General features: G+C 40.1%; 1 protein-coding gene across 2 annotated transcripts in view; it reads right to left on the minus strand.

The window, feature by feature from the left end:
- Positions 1–25,233, minus strand: part of nf1a (neurofibromin 1a) — a 133,738-nt gene that overhangs the window by 55,029 nt on the left and 53,476 nt on the right. For both annotated transcript variants that reach the window (XM_005937135.2, XM_005937134.2), the window contains exons 21-30: positions 23,539–23,678; positions 21,221–21,343; positions 20,594–20,677; positions 20,344–20,460; positions 12,705–12,886; positions 12,398–12,609; positions 12,040–12,201; positions 11,834–11,931; positions 11,320–11,455; positions 2,137–2,199 (exon numbers count right to left, since the gene is read on the minus strand). In XM_005937135.2, the coding sequence (XP_005937197.1) occupies positions 2,137–2,199; positions 11,320–11,455; positions 11,834–11,931; positions 12,040–12,201; positions 12,398–12,609; positions 12,705–12,886; positions 20,344–20,460; positions 20,594–20,677; positions 21,221–21,343; positions 23,539–23,678 (1,317 nt within the window). The remainder of the gene's footprint in view (positions 1–2,136; positions 2,200–11,319; positions 11,456–11,833; positions 11,932–12,039; positions 12,202–12,397; positions 12,610–12,704; positions 12,887–20,343; positions 20,461–20,593; positions 20,678–21,220; positions 21,344–23,538; positions 23,679–25,233) is intronic.

A 25,233-nucleotide genomic window follows, 5' to 3' on the forward strand; every position in this document is an offset into this window, starting at 1 on the left:
TGAGATGAACAGCCACAAGAAGCAGTACCCTCCATTGAGAGAAGGAGACTAGAGGCCAAGATCAAGGTAGTAAGGAGGAAGGTTAGCCGACTATTGGAGCTGCAGAAAGGTGCAATGAAGAAGATGCCTAAGAAGTAAACCTACATGTTGAAATACAGCAGGTTGAGCTGACACCAAAGAGTTTAATTTTGGCTTCATCTCCTCTTTCTCCCTAGCCTTCTATCAATCATTTCACAAAGCAAGATTTATAGTAGACCTGGACATACTTCATCATAAACCAATGTTTCTAGGATGTTTGTGAACTACTTTTGTGTCTATGTTCTTAACATAATGGTGTTATCAGTGATGTTCTTGGTGATAATGGTCTTTTTATATTTTTTCATTTTCTAAATAATCACAACAACCAACTACACTGAACTGACTGTGGTATCAGATCAAAACTTTGAGGATCAAAAGTCAATGGACATTTCAGAACATTTTCAGTTTAAACAACCCTTAAAGAAAGTCTGTGTGTACCGCAAGTCCTAGAATTGACCAAAAACTCTACAAATGGTCAAATTTGTGACTACAAATTACAATCAGTGTTTATAATTTGTGGACAAACAGTGTTAAATGAAATATAGAGCAGGAAATACGCAAAATGTCCTGAAAAGGACTATGCTATTATTGGCAAGTTAGGTTTCTTGGTAGTTCATAATAAAGTAACAATCACAATACAAAGATGACAGTTGGTAAAAAGCATTTTTTATAGCAACTCAAGGGGCTTCATAACTAAAACATTAACAAAGCTGTATCTCCACACTGTTGTCCATGTAAGTAAGGGTGAATTATTAATCACAGAACGGTATAGATAAAACCAAGAAGCTCTAAAATGTAAAAAGTTTTATGTTTGCCTGCTGTAATTCATGTATTTTACTTTGATATTTTGAATTTTAAAAGGTCACAGAAAGTTAGTGGCTGCTCTCCTAGATGCAAAGAGTAAATGATGCACAACTTCCTGTAGGTAAAGCCAGTGCCTGCAAAAGCAAAAATGTTCCACTTCAAAGTTTGGGGAAACTACTGACACTCGCCTTGGAGAAATGTTTCCCTAAGTCTCCCCAAGTTCCCCATGTCTGGCTGAAATGAAGCAAAATCGTCAAAAATCCTTTTAAAAAAAAACTTTAAAAGTAATTAATACAAGAGTCTATAAGTATGTGAATATCACTGTATTTGCTTAAAGATTAAATATAGACCTGAATGTAGTGGTAGAGCAAAAGTCTGATTATCAACAAAGTCATCAGGCATTTTGGGACCATGCTTTTTCACAGTTTAGAACATTTAGACCAAAAACCAAAAATGATATACCTTTTATATTATTGCACCAAATGTCAGAACTGCTTTAAAGCAGGGTTGAGGTGGATCATAATCCGCAGTTCATGTCAGAACCCCAGAATTATGCTCTACTGATGCAACAACATCAGTAAACTATTTCAGAAGGAAGAGGAGATGGAGGAATTGTTGATAAACAAGTGGCAACAAAACTGCACATGAGCACCAACATTTGAATAAAAGAATCAAGGTTCTGGATGAGTTTCTAGTTAAAAACAAACAAACAAAGAAAAAACTGTGGGAACATACTTTCATAATGGTGGCATTTCACATCAGCTGTGAAATGCAACTCATTACAGCAAGAGGCCAATATATCAGAATATTTCATCTAAAAGTCTTAAAAGGCTATGTCCCCACCAGAGCAGGCGAGATGTGCTGCTGTGCATCTATGACAGTTTACTAAAATAAGTGATGTAAGTTAAAAGATTACAATGATGGTGGAGATGAAATGTTCTGAGAAAAGGTCACCTAGAGTGCAAACAGAAAGCCCAGAAAGAAAAGAGAAGACAGAATGCTTCTATTTCCTGGAAACTGTTAATCAAAAATACATCAAGTGATGCCAGTATTAGTACAATGATTTCAAGAGAGGGTTGTACACAAAGCTGAATATGGAAAAACAAAACATTTCCAGTGAAAAACCAAATTAAAACTGAAAAAAAGAAACAAAACAAAAACAAACAAACAACAAAAAAAAATAAAATGCAAAAAAAAAGCTTTTTTGCTTTAGGGGTAAAAGTATCTGAGGTAAAATAGATTCTCCAAACTTACTGCTTTTTTGCTTTCCTTTTTTTCTTTTACTGTTGCTTTATTCAGTAGAGAGTGGCAAGTAGCCTACAGAACAGAGATGAGCACAATATGGTCACAGCACCAGCTAAACAGACACACACGCGCGCACACACACACACACAAGCACACACACAGGTAGCATAGCCCTAACCATATAAACATACATTTTTATCTAGGAAAGCACAAAGAAAAATAAAAAAATGCTGTTTCACTGCTCAGGGCAGATAAAGCGTGTTAATGCATGCACTACCAGTCTTTTACTTTAGCAGACGGGTGTACACAAATGTGTGTATCTACACACTTGTGACACGATATCCAAGGTGGAGAACAGGAAATGAAATATATAAGCAGATACAATAAAAATCAAAGACTTTTTGTGTGTGTCTCCGAATCATTTTAAATCTTGAAAGCTGAGACAAAGTTGTTGTTTTTTTCACTTTTTGATTATGAGTGGAAAATACTATAGTGAGGGTATGTTGGCATATTCTGGATTTCTCCGTGGCTTCATGTGACATCCAGGTAGAAAAAACAGAACATCTGAACTCAAATATAACTGAAAATTGCAATTAGATAATATTATTTGTTACATGTCTTTGTGATAAAAAGCAGTCAGTTGTCATTCTCCCATGATGTGATCACACCTAATCCACTGCTTGATTTGGCCTTGAGAGATATTGTCCTCCATCTCTAATTGTCTGTAGCACCTTCAGTTATTCCGGTTTTCTCACACAATCCAAAGACATGCATGAGATTAGGTTTAATGGCGATTCAAAACTGGATATAGGTGTGAATGTGACCTGGTTGTCTCTAAGGATTAATCTGGATACAGATTGCGACCTGTCCAATGAATGCTCTTAACCTGTGACAAACTGCAGCCCCCATGCTACCCCAAAGTGGAAAAGCTGAAGAAAATGAATCAATGAATAAAGGGATGAATGGTAAATTTATATATTCCAATAGACAGTGAGCTTGTATTTTCATCACTATTTTTAAGCAATCAAAAATGGCTACATTCATAGAGGAGCGCTGGTGGTGGCAAAGTCAGACTTATTCCAGATACTTGTGTGTTGATCATCCCAGCGAAAGAGCACAATTGCCACTACATCTCCTGAAATGTTGTGTTATTGTCCTGTAATTTAGTGTTTTTTTCTGTTTTATATTGAGTGTGTGCTCTCTACTTTGGGCGATATTTGATTCTCTGTCTGCAGGTCTCCAACTGGTGGGCTCCACTCATGCACTTGCCTATCAACATGTGAACTGCTGATTGGTCCGTATCTACAGCTTCATCTTCTTTTGGTTGACCTTTTGAAGGGTTGATCATGTGCCTACACCTCACCCTGTCTGTAGCATCCTTTTCTGTCACACTAACCCTCTGCATGTTGTCATCCTACACTACTATCCTTGAACCTCCTCTGAGGTTTTCCTGTTCTCCTGCACACCTGGTATCCTTTGTCCAAGATACCCACTAGCCCTCTGCAGGTTTTTAAAACATCTCAACCATGCCTCTCTAACGTTCACTCATCCTGAGCTGTCCCTCTGATATAGTCCTTTCTAATCTTGTCTACTCTGGTCACTCCCACTGAAACCATAACATCTACAACTCTGCCATCTTCACTTCGAACTCCTATTTTTGTTTAGTGCCACTGTCTCCAAACCATACATCATAGCAGGTCTCTACCATTCCACTCCCATCTTTCCCACCATGTGTGTGCACCGACCTCAACTCCTATATCTTGACCTATCCTCCCTCTTACTGAAATATCTGTTGACTACAGCCATCCTTTTTGTAAAATCCACCACCATCTGCCATTCTCCATTCCTCTCCATAACACCATACCCACCAAACATCTGTGTTTCGTTTCCCTATATGTCCACCGAAGTCTGTTTTAATCACCAATCTCTGCCCCTGGGGACATTCTGTATCACCTTAACCAACTTACTAACATGTCCTCCTCCACCTCCAAACCTCTGATTGTTCTGTGAGCGTTTTTTTCTGGAAAAACCCAGAAAAGGGTGCAATTTAGACTTTTAATGTCCTACTCTCCACCCACACCAGACACACTCCCACGCAGTCCTCTTACATACTAAATGCACATCACCGAAAGTAGATGACACATCAGTCTGCAGACTGGTTGTCAAGTGGGCCAAAATAGGAGAAGTATCTACAGCTACAGCGAAGTTAACTGGAAATGGGAGAACCAAAAAAACGTACTTGTGTTGTGTCTTTACTTGCGTTGGTATAGTGACCAACAAAAGTAAAGCTGCTCACAACTGCTCTAACTTAATTGTTCCCATGAGCTTTAAAACAGCAGTTCCCAAACTTTTTTTGCTGGGTCCCCTTTGTTTTACAAGACCACCCCCTCCAACCACAAACACCCACATATTGTTTTCAAACTCTAATGCAATTAATTTCACACCTCAAACCTTTTGTAAACAATTAAATAAATAAAAGTAAACTGCAATAAATTACAGGTAGCAATAAACGCCCCCACCTACAAAGGTATTTTTAGAAAACAGTTTTTTCTATGCGTTTGGGCCTGAAAAACTCCTGCCAGGGTGGAGATTTTCGAAAACTCAGTTTTTGCGTTTACGTGTGGGCAAGGAATAGTCACGCAACATCAAAGGTGAGCGCCTTTCATGACGTCACGCTGTGCGCCATGTTATTGTTTACATGAGATGAATTTCTACAATGGCCGATATAGACAAAATACTATTGCTGTTAATCTTACTATCTGCAGTTTTTACACGCTTACACACACAGTTACTGTTCCTCCATTTACAAAGACAGAGGCATCAGAGTGAACTTCAGATGTGGCTTCTACATTCAAAACAAATTCTTCCGGGGATACCTACCTTGGCACCACCATTGTGCAGGTGAAGCTAAAAGCAAGATATGCGTCATCATATTTTGTAGTCTTTGGTTTGGAAACATATTTGGCGTTGCTTCATCTTCTGCTTTGTTTTTGTGTGGGAGCCCCATCAAAAACCTGTCCATTATGCTAGCAGTGTCCAAGCCTTTCCTGTTGGGTCAGCTGGGTTAAACCACAAAAGGAAAAAAGACTGGTGGCAGCAATTGGTACCCCTCAGCCTCCTTGTAGATATATTTATGGTATAAATTTGAAAGTCCTCCATGTTTTGTTCTCAAGTTATCCCATTCACAACCTTGGGTGTCAACAATACCCCATTAGGTTTTTAAGGCTGAGCATTAAAAACTGACCTAGCATAAAATAAAAACTGATTAAAAGCAAAAAGTGAAAACCCATGGGTACAATTATGTCTAAGGATGTACACAACTAGTTGACTAATCATTGCTACTGTCACTAGTCTCTAATAGACTCCCTGTATTTCTGCTTATCCGGGGCTGGGTCATGTGGGCAGCGGCCTAAGAAAGGAGGGCCAGACTTTCCATTCACCAGCAACTGCCTTCAGCTTACCCAAGGGAATACAGAGTAGAGCAGGGCAATATGGCCAAAAAATATTTATCACGATATATATTTGAAAATTTGCGATAACGATATAACTGACGATCTAATTGACCCGAGACAAAATACTTTACCACTCCACAACTTTATTAGTGGAAAAAAGAACCCATCAACGTATTTTCACTTAAACAAGCAACTTTTTTTTTTATGTGCATTAAAGTTATATAAAAATGTAACAGTGCAAATTCCTTGCTGACAGTTTAACCAAAAGGCATTTCCAGTGGAAATTGGCCGACATATCCTCAGCATAACCATGTAAAATATCCACAAAACTCAAAAAGAGGTTATACACACATAGTACGGTAATATTATGTTGAAGCACAGTACGTATCACTCCGCGTGACTCCTGACTACGGTAGCCGTAATGCTCGGCTTTCGAGCGGTGCGGCTTTCGTACTTAAGCAAAGTTGCACTAAAACATTTTTTGACAGATTTTTGAGCGCTGTGTACCAAATAAAATCAGCTCGGTAATAACGGTAATAATGATGGTGCGCTTGCTTGCTCTACTAAAAAATCTGCTTTGGTGTGTATCTGACGGACGAAAGCTAAACCAGTTCCACACCACTGAAGTCGCAGCATTTTGACAAACCAATTCCGGTTCATCCGTTTCATTCAACGATCCGCTTTTATTCTATTTTATCGCGATATTTCATTTTCTTATCATTGCCTAAAATTATACCAGTATTACCGTGAATGGTATGATATGGCCCAGCCCTAATACTGAGCTGTTCCCAGGCCAGCAAAGAGATCTAGGGTGCGTTCCAAAAGTACCTCCTATTTCCCATTTCTAGCCTCCTTTCCTTGACCTTGATGAAAACACCATTCTGGGAGAAAAGCCGTGCGCTGAGAAATGGATGTCTGCATTGTGAAACTATGATATGCAAAAGATAGACTACAAAACAAACATCTTACTTTGCCGTTTTACTGATTTCAAATAAACAAGAACAGGCTGCGAAAAATAACCCTTCATTACAAAGGTTGGTATTTTAAAGAAGAAGGAACATTTAGGGCCAGACTAACATCTGTGACAGCCAAAAGCCTTCTTTTCACATTAAAATATGCTGGATTCACTAAAAAGGCTCAGTGTCAGTTTTGTGACTGAAAGTCGGAAGAGGAGTATTTTTGCAGTTGGCCTTACACCATACATATTTGCAAAAGTTTCACCTCTAGAAAAAGAATATTGAAATGAAAATGAAACCTTGTTTCATATCACTTTTTTAGGGTTTTTTCCTTCTTATTCTCATTGTCTTGAATATAATGTGGAATGCAAGATACCACACGGTTAAGGAGCAGTTAAAGTATGACTCATTACTGAAGAATGTGATTAACTTGCTCAAGTGCCTTTGCTTGACCCCTTTTTATAGCAGTTGAAGTTCATATTGAGTTACAATGAAAGAAAGTTAAAAATTGGATTAAAAATTATTTTAAAGCCAAATTTCAGCCCTTTAAAAATGTAGCATTATCTTTTGATGTATGGCTTATAATATTACAATATTATAATATAATATTCCTTTAGATGCCGCACTATAAGGACATACAGATACAGCCAGTCAAAACTGCCGCTTTTAGCCAGAGGTCATTTATACTTAAAGTTACCAAAACTATTTCTAGTAAACCGTTTTTCATTCATTCATTAATTTCAATGTAATCTAATAAAGAGATACAATTTAAAAGAAAATTAAATCCAGACAAATAATATTCTTGCACACAAGCTTCTTCATAGATCCCAAGCCTGTAAATAAATGCGCCTCAACACTGCTCCACCTGGTGGATACACTAGAGATTACCACTGGTTTTCTTAACTGCCGCTTAGGGGTATTGCTACTCATGGTTGCATCAGCCACGTCACAGGTGGGGGATGATTACAGTCACCCACTAGCCAGCAATCAGTCAGAATCCCATCACGGTCCTGTCAGGGATGAGGTAGCCATTTTAAGTGGCTGTATTTTTACAGTGGTAGAATTCTTGGCAACAACGGTCGGATGCATGTTCCACTTTTGATGTAGCTTTATTGTCACAAACACTGCACCTATCACATTATTTGTATCATCAATTTAAAAAACAAAACAAAAACAGTTTTAACTCTGTTATATTCTGCCAAGTTAATATGACACTCCTGAGTCAGTTTAATAAGATAAAATTAGTTTTGACGGTACTAAAAATAATATTCATGAATCTAAATTCCATTATGCTACTCATCCCTGATACCCAGTTCAGTTTACTGTATGAAAGTAGCTTATTCAAAATCACTGCTCTGCTTAAACAGTCTAGCTCATGTACGGGTAAAGCAGGTTTACTGCTGAGATGATTTGTAAATACTTTCCTGGGGACAAGAGGCTGTAAAGTTAAGGTACTACCATGAACTGCAAAGCCAGCAAGTTTATCTGCCTTGAAGACTTTGATTTTCTGAATGAAATTTTGACCCCTCTCTCTCAACCTAATTATAACATATCTCCAGATCTTCACCGCCTCCTCCAGCTCTTTCATGGGACAGCAAGGCGTTCCAAGACAGCGAGATGTAATCTTGCCTCAGTGTCCTGGATTTAAACTTGGTCTGCCTCAGGGCCTTCTCCTGGGGAGACATGCCCAGAAAACCTCACCCAGGAGGTGCCCACGAGGCATTCTGGTCAGATACCGGAAAAAATAAATGATGGCAAAAAAATCTCCCAAAAGAATCTTTGTTTCATTGAAAGCGCTGATAAATTAAAGACAGAGGAAGTGTAGGAGTGTGCAAAAGATTTTCTTTTACAGTGATTCGATCAAACAAAAGAATCAAATGTTAACTTAGATCATGACAATGAAAAAGGTGTGATCACAGTTTTTGGGTTTGTTTTTTTTAAAAAATGCACTCAAATCTGGAGTTACTGAAAAAGTAGTTAGGGAGAAATTTCACTCAGTTTAAGTCTGGCTTATACCAACTTAACTTGTTTTTCCTAGGCCACACACTGCTTTTACTAGTTTTTACCATCATGTGTTCTCTACTTTTATGTTTTATTTTATCTGCATGCTTTCTAGTTAACAACCCCAACTGCCCTCACTACAATATTACTCCTGCTCAGGGGAATTTTAAATAATTTCATAAGTGTTCAGTAATTTGAACTACAACATAGCTCTGAGGAGCCTGTATCATGAATGCTCAGTGGCTATAATCTCTCTTCATTTAGTGCATGCAATTGATGGCACCAGGAGTAGCAAGTTTTAGTGTTTATATTCAAAGATGTTTTTAGCTCTCTAATTTCTGAGTGGATGTTCATGGTAACAAGTTTGTCACACAAAGATGAATGCATTGTGTAAATACAGTCAAGCCCATAATTATTCATGGCAAATTTTGACTTGACGTTACTCTTATTCAACCATTAATTACACAGGTGTCTCCCAAAGACAATAAGATGATGTAAAAGAGGCATCATTGTGGAGAAAAATATTTCTGAGCTCTTATTTACATTTGAGCAAAAAGTGTAATGTCCAAAATTATTCATACCCATCACAAACTGTCACAGTCTCTTGGAAAATCTAAAGTTCTATACCATTCCAAACAGTCCAAGATGTTCTACAGCATTCTCATTACCCTGATTCACTGAGAACAGGTGTTTTAATCAATTTAACAAGTGAAAAACAGCAGCTCCTTGTGGACAGGCATGACTAAGACAAAGGAGCTCAGTGAGGACCTGCAGCTGTGCATTGTGGCTGCTCACAAGTCAGGAAAGGGCTACAAGGTTATATCTAAAGGTTTTCAAGTTCCAGTGTTGTTAAAAAAAAATACAAGATGTTCCGCAGTGTGGAACATCTCAGAGGACGTGGTTGGAAGTAACACCTGTGCTGGCCAGGAGGATGGTGAGAGGTGTGAAATAGAATTTCAAGGATCACCACCAAGACCATACTGGTGAATCTGTGCTCTACTAGTGGCAATGTCTCAAGGCAGACAATCCAACGGAAACTGGACAGTGCTATGTTCCAGTAATGCAGACCAAGGAAGACACCACATCTCCAGAGAAGGCACACAAAAGCCTGCTTGGCCTTTGGAAATGCTCATCTGGACAAAGAAGCAGAGTTCTGGTCTTCCGTGTTACAATCAGATGAAATAAAAATTGAATTGTTTGGACACAATGATGTTTCCTTCATTTGGCATAAAAAACAAAACAAAACAAAAGCAAAAAAGGAGAAACGTTTTGCTAAGAACACCATCCCCTCTGTCAAACATGGTGTTGGGAACCTAATGCTTTGGGGCTGCTATGTTTCAGCCAATAGACCAGGGAACCTAATCACAGTAAATGGCACCATGAGAAAAGAGCAATACAAGAAGATTCTCAACAATAACATCAGGCAGTCTGCAGAGAAACTTGGCCTTGGGCACCAGTGGACATTTCAGCACAACAATGACCCAAAACACACAGCAAAAGCGGTGAAGAAATGGTTAGCAGACAAAAACATTAACGTTTTGCAGTGGCCCAGCCAGACTCCTCACTTGAAACCAATTGAAAATCTGCGGAGGGAGCTAAAGATCAGGGTGATGGCAAGAAGACTCTACAACCTGAAAGAGTTGGAGCTCATTGCTAAAGATGAATGGACAAAAATACCTGTGGAGACACGCAAAAAGCTGGTCTGCAATTATAGGAAGAGTTTGATTGCTGTAATCGAGGTCTTTCTATTGATTATTGCGTGGGGTATGAATAATTTTGGACGTGACACTTTTTGCTCAAATGTAAATAAAAGATGAGATTTTTTTTTTCCCTCCAAAATGATGCGTCTTGTACATCATCTTATTATCTTTTGGGAGACGTTTGTGCCATTTCTGGTAAAAAAAACAAACTAAAAAAGACTAAAAAACTTGCTGATTGAATAAAAGTAACTAAGTCAAAACTTGCCAGGGTTATGAAAAAGTATGGGCTTGACTGTATCAACAATCCTGCAGACCATAGTGTTTTAATGTGGAATATCACATGAATTCATGTGTGTGATTAATACTTGCTATGCTTACACGCACAAACTGCATTTGCAGCCACTTTCCTACTGAGGTAGGAATTCATAGTTCAGTCAAATGCAGAATAGTTTTAATGGACAAATTACGTCCAGCTAACATGGTCACAGGCACTGTGTGTTTGTACATAGAGAACTCGCTGGTTCTGCTAGCTTGTACTTGGCAGTAGTGCACACTGCCAATTACGTCTAGCACTAGCAAGTTAACTGATTAATAGAAAAGAAATTACCAGTTTTAGTTCAGTTTAAATCAAGAGAATCAAAAAATATCTCAGGTCAAGATGAAAAAGGAAAAGACTGTGACCAACAAAAACTGTATAAAGTTTTCAGATAACCTTGCTTTTAATTGAAAATAATGACTAGTGATCCTGTTAGATGTCAAGATGGCAAAACCTTAAAAAACAAAAAAACAAAAGAAAAACAGGCTCTGCACTAGAATCATCTGCAACGTGTTCCACCAAATCTCAAGCTTTAAAGGATCTTTGAAAGGTCCTAACTTATGAGTCCAGCAGTTTAAAGTTCTGTATAGTTGTGCACTGATTCATGTTATGTAGAAGCAGTGAATCAAGCGGCATCAGGCGGCCTTAGAGTGAAGAGGTAGGAGCTTGAAATGTTAAAGTGACACTATGTGCACACAGGCAAGAGCAGACAAATTGAGTGAGCAACTGTGGACTCATGTTGGAGTGAAAAAAAATCAGGGGTCTACCTGGTAGAGACAGTGGCAGACACTGCGGAGCTGTGGGGGAAATTCGCCTGATGAACTAATGATGGCCTGAAAAAAGCGCTCAGTGATTTGCAGCAGGTTCCTCTGGTTCTCTTCGAGGTTCTCACCTTGTTCCAATCTGATGACAAAAAAACAAACAAAAAAACTCAGTTCTATTAGTCTTTCAGTTCTTGGGACCATATAGAAATAGTGGGCAGCACTTAGCTGATACATGCATCCAACACATAGTTTGTGTTTTTTTATTTGAAGCAGTTCCAGTGACTAAACTATGGCAAACGGGAAAAAAAGCCAGTGTTTGGCAGCACAAAATTCGTAACGTATGAGAAGAAATTTGCCAGTGACTTGCAGAGGAAGCTCCTCCTTGTGCATGCTATAATTTTGTTACCACTTAAATTTCTCCAACATTTGCTACCTAGGCCATTTCTCAAAAGGCATTAAGAAAAAGAAGGACTTCAGTTTTTCAGTCTAAGCTGTCTGCAGAGATGGAGGTACTAACCTGGTGGGGTCCACCTCAAAGCTAATGTGTTCAGGGGTTGAGATGACTCCTCTCAATAAAGGCTCCAGTAACTTCTGTAGATAGGCTGCCCCGTATACCTGAAAAAAGAAAGAGTGACAGCTTAAATCATGCAAACAACATGTCCTAAGAGGCAGTTAAGAAGCATTTCTAAAGAATTCACAAGAAGAGTCAGGCAGGGTTTCTACCTTGAAACAAAAGGTCATTATCTTGCTGGCCAGGCTATTTCCTCTGAAGAGGGTTTGCATGGAGTCAGCTAGCTCCACCTCTTTAGAAAACATATTCCACAGGAGTTGGTAGAGTAGGTGTCGGGAATCAAACAGTGTCACCAGGACTCGTGCTAGTTCATCCTGAAAACACATAGAGTAACTATTACATAGGCTTTCACTGTATTAAAGCAACATTATGAACACACCCATTCATTAAAAAAGGGAAAAAAGGCCTCTGAAAGGTCTGTGCAAATGTGTAGTAGCATTATGTTACCTACGACATTATGTCAACATTCAATTTTAAATCCGTTGTTAAAAACAAAAAGAAGCCACACACCCATTGAGACCCTGGAACCACATTAGCTAATGCCATGGCAATGGGCAGCTCTCCTTGGTCTCCCATCATGGTGACCAGCTCTACCAGCCTCTCAAAGCGGTCAGCCAACACAGTCTCAGCCAGTGTGTCAAACTCTGTTCCCTGTTGAAGGATCTTGGTCAGCACTTCCATAAATGTGGCTCGAGTCTGAAGATCTTTGTGATAACCGAGACCTGAAAAAGAGGAAACCAAAATGTAAATTTACTAAAATAAACTACTGGACTTCCTCACAACAGATTCATTTTGCCTTATATATTTCCTTACTTACCAATTGAGTGCATAAGACCACTGTCCACATTAGCATTGAGTAGATTGGACATTGCTAGGATGGTGCAATGCCGAAGGGATGCCAGACGTCGGGACATTCCTCTCTTACGTCCCCCAACTGCCTGGCCTTCATCCTCCACCTCACTGCAGTCATTCAGCAGGTTCATGAACAGAGTAAAGTACCTGCACACCACCAAAAACAACAGCTAAATGAGAAAAGATGGGTTTTCTATAGTCTCACTATACTGTGCATCTTTTGTTTGTATACCTTCACGGGGGTTCACATTTTCAGTGACAAATTTCAGAAACCCAGTTGTAAAATCATTACTGGAAGTGTACTGAATGTGACAGTATTTGGCAAAAACAAAACAAATGAAAAACCAAAACGGAAAAGTAAACGTGGTCCGTTGTAAACTGTATAATTCTGTCTGAAATCAGGCATCAGTGACACTGCAATCTGCAGCAGTGGGCTGAACAGAGGTTTGTCTCAGTGTTCAGCCCCATTCCCAACATCAAGGAGACATCCCTGTATTCTCATACATATAGTAATGTGGAAGATTCTTGGGCCACTCGCCATTTCTTGCGAGGAAAATGGGAAATAGGTGCACTGATTAAAGGCAGTTACTGAATTTGTACAGTTCTACACTCATTTGGTAAAGTCACCTTTATTCTTCAAAACAGCCTGAACTCTATTAGGTAAGCTTTCTTGTCATTTCTTTTAGTAGTTGTCCACACTTCTTGAAGGACACTTGAAAGATCTCCAAATACCACTGGCTGAAATGCAGCTCGAAACCACTCTATGTAGCTGTAGATACTATTGTACCTTTCTTCTGACCTCCTCCATGCATATAAACCACAATTTGATACAAAACAAATCTGGATCAATGGCTTCATTAGACCTGTTGCCACTGATTTTCAAGATTCATGTAATTTTGGATAACTCAGCCTTTTCTCTTTTCTTCCCTTCCTTAAGAACGGCTCCTTGCATCTTACTATTATGTGAGTAAATAAGCCTCTTAATGTTCATGTTTGAGCAGACCACACCTTAGTCAGACTGCTGCTGGGAATCCACGAGGGTGGCTTCATCGCCGCCTGTCTGGCAGAATAGAGAAGCAGAGTGCGAGGACAGCCAGAAAGCAGTCCTTTCTGTCTTTTTTTCTTTTCTTTTTTTTTGGGGGGGGGGGGGGGTTCCCCTCATTCTCTGTCTTGGACAGATGATCCTGCTCCGACATTTAGGATTCTGGGCCTCAGCATAACCATGTATAATATCCACAAAACTTAAAAAGAGGTTATACACACACAATACGGTAATATTATGTTGAAGCACAGTACGTATCACTCTGCGAGGCTCCTGCCTACGATAGCCGTAATGCTCCGACAATCCATCAAGCGGTGCGGCTTCGTAGCTTAGCAAAGTCGTACTCTACCAAAAATAGTGCTTTGTTGTGTATCTGACGGACGAAAGCTAAATCAGTTCCACACCACTGAAGCTGCAGCATTTTTACAAACCAGTTCTGGTTCATCTGTTTCATTCAACGATCCGCTTTCGCCCTTCTCATTCTCCATCGCCGCCATGCTTTTTCCGCCATGTGCGTATGAAAACAAAGGCACTGCGCATGCGCGTTTTACCCATATTCTATGGCGATATTTTATTTTCTTATCGTTGCCCAACATTATACCGGTAGTACCATGAACGGTATGATATGGCCCAGCCCTACTCCAGAGGAGGTGAATGGTTCAACTTAACCCTGGTACATTCCACACAATCTTGTCCATCACAACAACAAAGCCCCCGTAGTCTTCAACTGCTCCTTCCTGTACCAGCAAACTGCCAAACTTAATGACCTCATACTGCCAGGCCCCATGCTTAGCCCTTCACGCCTCAGCGTGTTACACCAATTCCACCACCATGCTGTGGCCATAAGCGGTGATATAAATTTATTCTAAATTTTTACTTTATCAAAAACATCTGGATTGAATAATAAATTGGATAGGTTGAGACTGGCTGTATGAAAGGTAGTCTAGAGCCTAGAAAAGCTGAAGGAGAGATGTGTTCAAGTAAAGCTCCTTCCAACACCATCCAACTGGAGCTAACAACAATGTTCCAATATTTGATGCCCAGCAATAATATATGTTTGGAAGTGACATATCGCTCATTGTTCTAACTAACTATAAGATATTTTCATGTACCCTCAGCTGTCTTTCATGAAGTTTTATGAAGATATGCAGTTGGCAATTAGGGTTGGAAAAGAAAGATTTTTTTAAAACACATAAAGAAATTTAGGAACTACACACATCTTGATAGATGTGACTTTTCCTCATAACAGAGGTTGATAATTAGCCCTATAAAGATCCCTAAAACTAAAACAAACAAAAACCCAAATTGACAAAGTAATCATTTGTCAGATGTTTCTACGACTTGATTTGGGTCCAATGGTGGTAAATTTCATTGACTGGACATAATATGGAAAGGCACACACCTGACTATATAAGATCCCATATTTGAGAGTATATGTCACAGAACAAACCAAGTCATCAAGTTCAAGGAATTGCCCACAGACCTCAGAGACAGATAGGATTACTCAGGGGTGCTGACTCATTTAAACTAACATAAACAACATCCTGTAACCAGGTTTCTGGTTTCTGACTTTTAATTTAGTGACCTCTGAGACATAAATGGGTTGGCGGTGTAATGAGGGCTTCAGTTTAAAACTAGTCAGCCTGTTTTCACAGCTGCTTCGAGCGCTAAAGGCCTCTATCACATAGGAAACGGCATACTCAGTGCAACCCATCGTTTCAGAGAGTACTTGTGCATTGAGCCTAGCTTCCAAAGCAGTATACAGCCTAAATTTCTTACAGGCATCATCATTACTAAAGGCTGAGGAGTAGCTAAATATCTTACACACTGAGTGCCAAAGGTGCAGGAGGGAACGGTGAAAAAGGGCCATACTGGTAGCTAGTCAGCTACAAGCTTAACTAAGCTAGCGAATCCATAAAGACACAGTGAATCCACTGCACTTCCTAATTCTATGACTGTACTTCATCTGTCCTGATCGGTAGGGCAGGGCAACATGGCCAAAAATATTTATCACGATACAGGGAGTGCAGAATTATTAGGCAAATGAGTATTTTGTCCACATCATCCTCTTCATGCATGTTGTCTTACTCCGAGCTGTATAGGCTCGAAAGCCTACTACCAATTAAGCATATTAGGTGATGTGCATCTCTGTAATGAGAAGGGGTGTGGTCTAATGACATCAACACCCTATATCAGGTGTGCATAATTATTAGGCAACGTCCTTTCCTTTGGCAAAATGGGTCAAAAGAAGGACTTGACAGGCTCAGAAAAGTCAAAAATAGTGAGATATCTTGCAGAGGGATGCAGCAGTCTCAAAATTGCAAAGCTTCTGAAGCGTGATCATCGAACAATCAAGCGTTTCATTCAAAATAGTCAACAGGGTCGCAAGAAGCGTGTGGAAAAACCAAGGCGCAAAATAACTGCCCATGAACTGAGAAAAGTCAAGCGTGCAGCTGCCAAGATGCCACTTGCCACCAGTTTGGCCATATTTCAGAGCTGCAACATCACTGGAGTGCCCAAGAGCACAAGGTGTGCAATACTCAGAGACATGGCCAAGGTAAGAAAGGCTGAAAGACGACCACCACTGAACAAGACACACAAGCTGAAACGTCAAGACTGGGCCAAGAAATATCTCAAGACTGTTTTTCTAAGGTTTTATGGACTGATGAAATGAGAGTGAGTCTTGATGGGCCAGATGGATGGGCCCGTGGCTGGATTGGTAAAGGGCAGAGAGCTCCAGTCCCACTCAGACGCCAGCAAGGTGGAGGTGGAGTACTGGTTTGGGCTGGTATCATCAAAGATGAGCTTGTGGGGCCTTTTCGGGTTGAGGATGGAGTCAAGCTCAACTCCCAGTCCTACTGCCAGTTTCTGGAAGACACCTTCTTCAAGCAGTGGTACAGGAAGAAGTCTGCATCCTTCAAGAAAAACATGATTTTCATGCAGGACAATGCTCCATCACACGCGTCCAAGTACTCCACAGCGTGGCTGGCAAGAAAGGGTATAAAAGAAGAAAAACTAATGACATGGCCTCCTTGTTCACCTGATCTGAACCCCATTGAGAACCTGTGGTCCATCATCAAATGTGAGATTTACAAGGAGGGAAAACAGTACACCTCTCTGAACAGTGTCTGGGAGGCTGTGGTTGCTGCTGCACGCAATGTTGATGGTGAACAGATCAAAACACTGACAGAATCCATGGATGGCAGGCTTTTGAGTGTCCTTGCAAAGAAAGGTGGCTATATTGGTCGCTGATTTGTTTTTGTTTTGTTTTTGAATGTCAGAAATGTATATTTGTGAATGTGGAGATGTTATATTGGTTTCACTGGTAAAAATAAATAATTGAAATGGGTATATATTTGTTTTTTGTTAAGTTGCCTAATAATTATGCACAGTAATAGTCACCTGCACACACAGATATCCCCCTAAAATAGCTAAAACTAAAAACAAACTAAAAACTACTTCCAAAAACATTCAGCTTTGATATTAATGAGTTTTTTGGGTTCATTGAGAACATGGTTGTTGTTCAATAATAAAATTATTCCTCAAAAATACAACTTGCCTAATAATTCTGCACTCCCTAGACTTAAACACACAGCGCAACCCGCGGATCAGAATCAGTTAGATGTCGCCTTTCTCACGGTCGGGGCTGAAAGCCGACAGCTCGCTGATTCTGATCTGTCGGCGGGTCCGCTTTGTGTTCACGCCCTTTATATGCCGATTCTAAAGCTGTTAGTTTTATCTCTCTCCAAACAATATTGACCGAACCAGCAGCAAAAGAAGATCCAAACGCTTCACATAAACATCGTCATGAATTCACTCTGACTTTTGCTGTTTTGCTTCCACGGCGATGCACAGCTCTCTCTCTCTCTCTCTCTCTCTCTCTGTACTTCAAGAACAGTTTCCCTTTCTTCATTATTCGCTTGCTTGTTACGCACAAGTCTACTGTTGTTTACAGGCTGTCGGCCGCTGTTTTTTTTCCCTTTTACATTCTTCCGAAAAGAAAACCTCATTTCTGCTCTTCAATACTGAACAAATTTAAACTTTTTAAAATTATGCAAAATCTCTACAAAAACCGCTGTAACTTCAGAGGTAATGTTCATATGTTGATTAATGGTTTTCTTTCGTTTTTGATGTACTGCAGAATATTTTTATAAATCCCAGGCCAGGAAAACCACCTTCATCTTTTTCTGTGTTTTATCTTCAGCTACTTTGACACAAAGGCCTCTGCTGTGACGCTCACACCTTTGATAAAGTCTTGCGTGTGTCAGCTTCCTTTTTATTGATACAAAAATATGTAAATGTACTGATCTGAATTATTTCTGACTGTCAAAATTTCCCAGATTTAAATCGAATCGAATCGAATTAAATCGAATTAAATCGAATCGTGGATCGAATCGATTCGGGACCTTGTGAATCGGAATTGAATTGATTCTAGAAATCATTGATGATACCCAGCCCTACTCATTAGCCTCATTTACCACCTGGGCCCAGTCAGCAATCACCTCTCTGAGGTCATATAAGCTGGGGATGAACTGGATGTAGGAGGGTGGTTTTTCCTCTTGTGTTCCCACATTGTGTGTCGAAGGTGTCGGGAGAGATCCTATAGTGGGGAGTTGTGGAAGCAGTGTAGCTGCTACATGTGAGTCGTGTGGGCTTGTGGGCCCCTGGAAGTGCCTCCTCGTGCTGTGGAGTTTTTTGTTTGGTTGTTCTGTTCTTTGTTGTTGCGACCTTTTTCTTTTTCCAAGTGTTATTGGTAAAATGGCGTTGTCGGCTCTTTATGTTAAGTTTATCTATAATAAAAACTATTTTATTTACTAGACACCTCTGTCTGTTCTCCTTTCATTCTGTTCCGGACCCATATGTTACCAGTCCCCCCACACACCCCTAGACCTTCATCGTGGGGACGTAACAATGATGTTAACTGCATAATCCCCAGGAGGCCCTAAGACAGCCTTATCAGTCAACCAGCAAAACCTCTAATGTTAAGTTTTACCCTTTTGACGACCCCTGTTGAGGCAGGCCCATCACGGGTCGATCAGTCGTGGGCATGTGTATCGTGGTTAGCTGACTGCCTTAGCTGCCCAAGTGATGTCAGCCCTTTTTAACCATAGCCAGTGACTGGTCCTCTCAGCAGTGTTAGCTAGTTCTCCATTAGCCTGCCGTTGCGCCTGTCCTCTGATCCCAATCTCTCTAAGCAGCTTTGCTCAGACTTAAAAAGAGGTTATACACACACAATACGGTAATATTCTGTTGAAGCACAGTACGTATCACTCCGCGAGGCTCCTGACTACGGTAGCCGTAACGCTCCGACAATCCATCAAGCGGTGCAGCTTCGTAGCTTAGCAAAGTCGTACTAAAAAATTTTTTGACAGATTTTTGACCGCCGTGTTCCAAATAAAATCGGTTTAGTAATAACGACGGCCCACTTGCATGCTCTACCAAAAAATGGTATGATATGGCCCAGCCCTACTAATCGGTCTCATTTTTACATTCATAAATTATGTCTCTCACTTTCTCAGCGCACTGTCTTCATTTGTTAGTACATTTCCATCTCAATCTCTAATCACCTTAATGCTGGGCAGACACTGTGCGATGACCTGCGAGAAGTTCGCAGGTCACGATGCAGGTCTCACACTATACGGCCCGATGCTCTGATGCGACCTGAGTGCTCACACTGTGCGTCCATAAAATGAAGGTTATAACAGAAAATCTGTCGCTCGCTCTCTCTGTCTTTCACTCACACAGACACACCACCACCATCAACTTTGCTAAATTGCTAATGAAAAACATTGATCAGGCAGCTGTGATGGAGCAGCAGTGTAGATCCAACTATTTTCACGGTTGTTGTGGTCGTGATAATTTTGTGATGCCACATCGAAAAGGGTCGGATGAACTTTCCAAAGTTCTACAAGTTGTGCCTCCATCACTTGTGTCCAGATCACACGCTGCACTGCTGTGCTGCGCCGTCTTTTTCCCTGACATTTGTGTTTGCGCGTGCGCAGTGTGACAAACTGCGGTGACACCCTCACGACCAAGCGATTGATGATCGGGAGCTGGTCGTGAGGTGTTAATCGCTTCTTGTTACCCCACGTATACTACACGACGCACGACGAAGGCCAAAATCGGGCCAATCGCCAAAATGGTCGCACGACTCAAAAATCGGCTCAAAATGGGCCAAAAATCGCACCGTGTCTGCCCAGCATAACAGGGTGTACGTCCTTTCCTGCTCAATCTCTTTGGCTAGCCAACTGATACAAGTAGTTTTCTCCTTCCCCTGCGTGTCCAGCCTCACATACTTGATCCTGTCTGACACTCTCTTCATCTCTAAAACACCATCTCACATCCTTAAACATTGCCCATAATCAATTTCCTCTTCCTCTGTCTTTGGCTATGATGCATTGCACTTATTGCAGAGCGAGGCTGTACATAGTACTTGTGGCTGTGAGAGCATCAGCATTCAAACATAAAATTTCTGATGATTGTGAGCTACTGTTGAGATGAATTAATGATCAAGTACTGTCTTTTATGCCACAGAAAAGGTAAAATGTTGATGTGTTCTTACTTCAAGAAGAGCTGAGATTTGGCCTCCATCAGCTCTACTCCATCTCCCTCCTCTGGCTGCAAAGGAAGACCAGCTAACAGTGATACTACAGCCTCCATACTGGCTTGGTCCAGGTCCCTTAGCATCGCACATTACACATGCATGCATGCACACAAACAGACACACAGACAAATATGAAAACAATGAGAAGGGAGTTCATCATTTCCTGACAATACAATGGTTTTATAGCATATATTTAAAAGAGATGCACCTTGTCAGGCACTTGATGTCATCATCAGCAGCTTGGTTGGAGGTTCCCATTACCCAGTCTGTCAGATATTCCACCATCTTGTTCCTACAAAACACCATGAGTGAAAAATTCCATTATGTCCAAAGGGGCAATACATTTCTATGTAAATAACAAGCGGAGGGGCAGCGGGCTGCACTATTGCGTCGCAGCTTGGTGATGGACGGTGCTTGTTTCAAACCCATTGGCCACCTGGGACCTTTCTGTGTGAAGTCTGCATCTTCTCTTGGGTAGTCTAGCTTCCCCAAACAGTCAGAAGATATTCAAAGGGTTATGTTAATTTGAGAGTCTAAATTGGCCAAACGTGTCAATGTAAGCGTCAATGGTCGTCTGTCTCTCAGTGATACCTGGGGACCTGTCCAGAGTGTACCCTGCCTTTTGCCCTGTGACAGCTGGGAAAAGCTTCAACCCCCCCCATCCAACTCTGAATCAAATAAGTGGAAGAAGAAAATTAAGTGAATAGGATGTGTTCTTCAGTTAAAATGCATTAAGTCAGTAAGTGCAAGCAGCTGGTATAAAAAGTAGAAGATGTTTTTTTCCTCAGTGATGTGCAAGCAAACAGTGTCCTAACTGGTAGCTGGTTCTACTGACCTGAACTTCATCTCCTGGCAGAAGGACAGGTCATCTCGTCTCTCCATCATCACCTCGACCAGCTGGCACAGCTTGGTTTTGATCTGGATCGCATGGACCACATTACCCAAAATACGCACATACCTAAGGGATAGAGCACAGTTCTGTGTAGCTCAGAGCATATTCTGTGATTTTCATTACAGTTTCCAAAAGCTTCAGAGACAAATAAAATCATAATTCCATTCACTTTGAAAAAACAAATCTCTCTCACTGACATTATTCACTTTTTAAACACATTTGGATAAGCAAACATTTGATCCTGTTTAAAACAGCGCCTATTGATAAAGTCGACATACTCTGATGGAAAACCCTATAAGGGTTAAATGTGCTGGATTTATATAGTTTTTCCTTCTAGTCTTACTCGCCCCTCACAGTATATACAGCCACTTAAAATGTCCACCTGGTCCCTAACAGGACGATGCTTAGCCGATTCTTAGCAGTAATGATATATCTTGCCTGTGACATGGACCATGCAACCATGAGTAGGAACACCCATAAGTGGCATTTAGGAAAACCAGTTGTAATGTCTTGCATATCCAGCAGGGGGAGGAGTGTGCATTCATTTACCTTTTAAATACTTATAACAGAACCATTACTTTAAGCCTTTCTATAAAATACCAACATAAATGTTGGCTTGCATCAAATAAAAAAAGAGGTTGTGCATACCAAACACGCAAGACAGAAGACAGACAGTGATGCTTGCTCTCTATGGTCAAAATCAAAACTGAAATGTGAATTAAGCACTTGCTGGATTGTGCAACACCCAGCAATTAATGCAATTTAAACAAGCTGCCATAGAGCACTCAAAATGTGTGTATGTGCCTGCGTTTTTCTGCCAGAAATTTGTGGCACTTTGTTCTAAACAATTGGGGTGATTAATAGGGTCAGTAAAAGGATTCTGCAGGAGAGGGGCACAAAATAGTAGTTTTACTAATAATGTATGGATTGCATAATTTTAAAATGCAGTAAATTGGCTGGTGTAACTGCGTTTTTTGTTTTAAACCCTTCTGCTCTGTACATCTCTGATAAATCACTACTTGTAACACATTAGGCGATTATTCAAACAGCTCTCTGACCCCTCCCACCAAAGGCCAATGAATTCCAAACCCCAGCCCAAATATCCTCTCTGAGTCCAACTGTGATTTTAACAGACGCACATAGTAGTCCTGCAGAAATCACTGACAGAACACTGTGATACAAACAATCTTCTTTGAATTTTCCTGAATTTTATGACATTAAAATAAGGGAGTTAAGCTTTTTACATTATAATGCTTGTTGTTCAGCTGCCGTGCTTTATCTGTATTTCATTGAAACAATCATCACTTATTAATGATCGTGAAATAAAAGCCTTCCTTCTACAGGCAAGCAGCAACCGCCCAATATGGGAATAGTTTTGGTGACTACAAGATTTCTCATAAAATCTTTTACAGGTAATAATTCAAGTCAAAGGGGTGTGTTTATAGTGGAAAGTAGATATGTCCCAGGAGAAGGAGGGGGGTACTCCGATCAGCTGACAACCGGTTGACATTTGGCTGTTAGCAGCAAACATGAGTGGCTGTACCTGTAAACCACATTCACCCATTTAGTTTATGAGGTAAAAAGGTGCCTTATCCTAGATTTAGTATTTAATTCTCATCTGCAGGTCCTGGACAGGTACACAAAATATTAAAGAATTTATAATTTAATCAAACATACAGTCTCCAAAAGTTGATTGTGTTCATCTGGACATGGCGTTTTCAGTGAGAGAAACGTTTCATCACTCATGCAAGTGACTTGTTCAGTTACTGGAGACTGAAGAAGCCTGAGGACTTTGTTATTAGATAAAAATGAATATTGATAAAGTTTACCTTTATGGGCAGAATCTGCAGTAGGAAAAATGTGATAAATCAGAATATATCACATCGCGAGTTAAGTATTGTGATCATATCGTATCGTATCGTGGGGTGTCTGGTGATTCCCACCTCTATTAAATATGTTCAAACTTTTGACCATACTCTTTTAATGCAAAGTGGAGATGGTTAAGCAGAAAATGTTCTACATGCCACTGTGAGATGGAATGATCCATGAGAGAAGGCTGGACCATTCTGCCAAATGATGAAGAAACTCTACTAGAAGTTATTCTGCTAAAAGGAACAACTATGTTCAGATGTTATGACATTTGTTTTCACATTTTTAATGCCAAAAAGAACATCAATTTAGATTTAGTTTGTTGTGGTGTTTTATGCTTTGTAATTTCCATCACCGTACAATGTTTTAATTTCATATTTTGCTGTGATTACCTTACTAGGTTGAGCATCATGGTCTCAATGCTGGCTTGTCCCAGGTGTTCAGAGCTGCCCTCTGAGTGGTTATCTAACAGGTTCTTCATGATGGCTATGGTCTGCTCCACAAACTGTGTGTTAGTGTCGTTGATGGGAACCTGAAAAAACGGAAAGCCACAACGTAAATGTCAGTAACATTGTTACTGTACACAGTGTTAAAGAAACAAAACAACAAACACACTTGGTGACTTTGGATAAAGGACTGAATTTTATCAAAGCTGCAGTGTGATGAACCAAAACAAAGAATTGTTTAAGAAAAATCTGACAATTTAATCCAGATTTGTTTTTGAGTCCTTGCCAGAAGAAAATTTGGGGATTTTTTGGGCCAAAACCAGCCATTTAACCAAAACTCCAGCGTTATTGACAGTTAACCATGTTAAACTCTCCTCAAGCAAGGTAATGATGATTCTTTTAAATATTATGAATATATATAATTCCATCCATTCGCTTCCGCTTATCCTTTTCAGGGTCACGGGGGGTGCTGGAGCCTATCCCAGCTGTCATAGGGCGAGAGGCGGGGTACACCCTGGACAGGTCGCCAGTTTGTCGCAGGGCTAACACACAGGGACAGACAACCATTCGCACTCACATTCACTCGCACATTCACCCCTAGTGGCAATTTGGATTATCCAATTAACCTATCCCCACAAGCTGCTTGTGGGGATATATATAATTAAAAAGTAATATTAATCCATTTAAGACTGATAAAGAACATTTTTCTGCAAATTACAGATACAGCCACTCAAAACTGCTGCTTTCAGCCAGAGATGAGCCGACAGTCAACTGTCAGCTGAAAGTCAGTCGCTGAGAGTCTCCCTTTCGTCCTTGGGGCGTATACTTTCCGCTATAAACACGTCCCTTTCACTCAATTGCATAGTGGCACCAAGGGATGTCGCTTTGTTAGGGGAAAGAAAAAATAAAAAACCCACACACTTTGGATAGTTAGTCATAGATGATTTTCTCAGTATTATTGTAGGGCCTTTATGTTATAATATAAAGCGCATTAAGGCAAGTGTTTTGATTTCATGCTATAAAACTGAATTTAATGGAATTTTACATTCTTTTGATAGCTTTTGCTGTAAACCTCTTCACCGATTAAAATCTAAAAGAAATTGATAAAACTTCGTTTTCAGCATTCAGACATTTCATACTAAAAATCCCCCAAACTATTTTCAGTTAACAGTTTTTCATTCATCCAATTCAAGCTAATCTAATAAAATAGTTAAAATTTAAAGGAAAATTGAATACAAAAAATAATATTCTTGCACACAAGCTTCCTCAAAGATCCCAGCCTATTGTTTGCTGGGCTGATACTTCTTCAGACCTCTGTTTGAAATATGAGTACATTCTTCACTTTTCCGTGTAAGGTTGAAACTAAATACTTTGATTTATTCTTTAAATTTCTTCTAATTCTTACATTTGTATAGTCGCTCATTAAGACCAGGTTGAACGCTAATAACGCGATTCTTTGCGACCTGTTAGCACATGCAGATTTTCCACCTATAACTAAATAATAATAGTATTCTTGCACACAAGCTTTCTCAAAGATCCAGACCTGCATAAATACTACAGGTTGGATACTTTGCAGGACATGTATCAGTCTTTGGACTTTGAGTGTCCCTTTCACAGCGCAAAATTTTTGAACCAGAGTAT

This window comes from Haplochromis burtoni, unplaced genomic scaffold (genome assembly GCF_018398535.1).
Source record: "Haplochromis burtoni strain Fernald_Lab_line unplaced genomic scaffold, NCSU_Asbu1 Contig_227, whole genome shotgun sequence".
NCBI lineage: Eukaryota > Metazoa > Chordata > Actinopteri > Cichliformes > Cichlidae > Haplochromis > Haplochromis burtoni.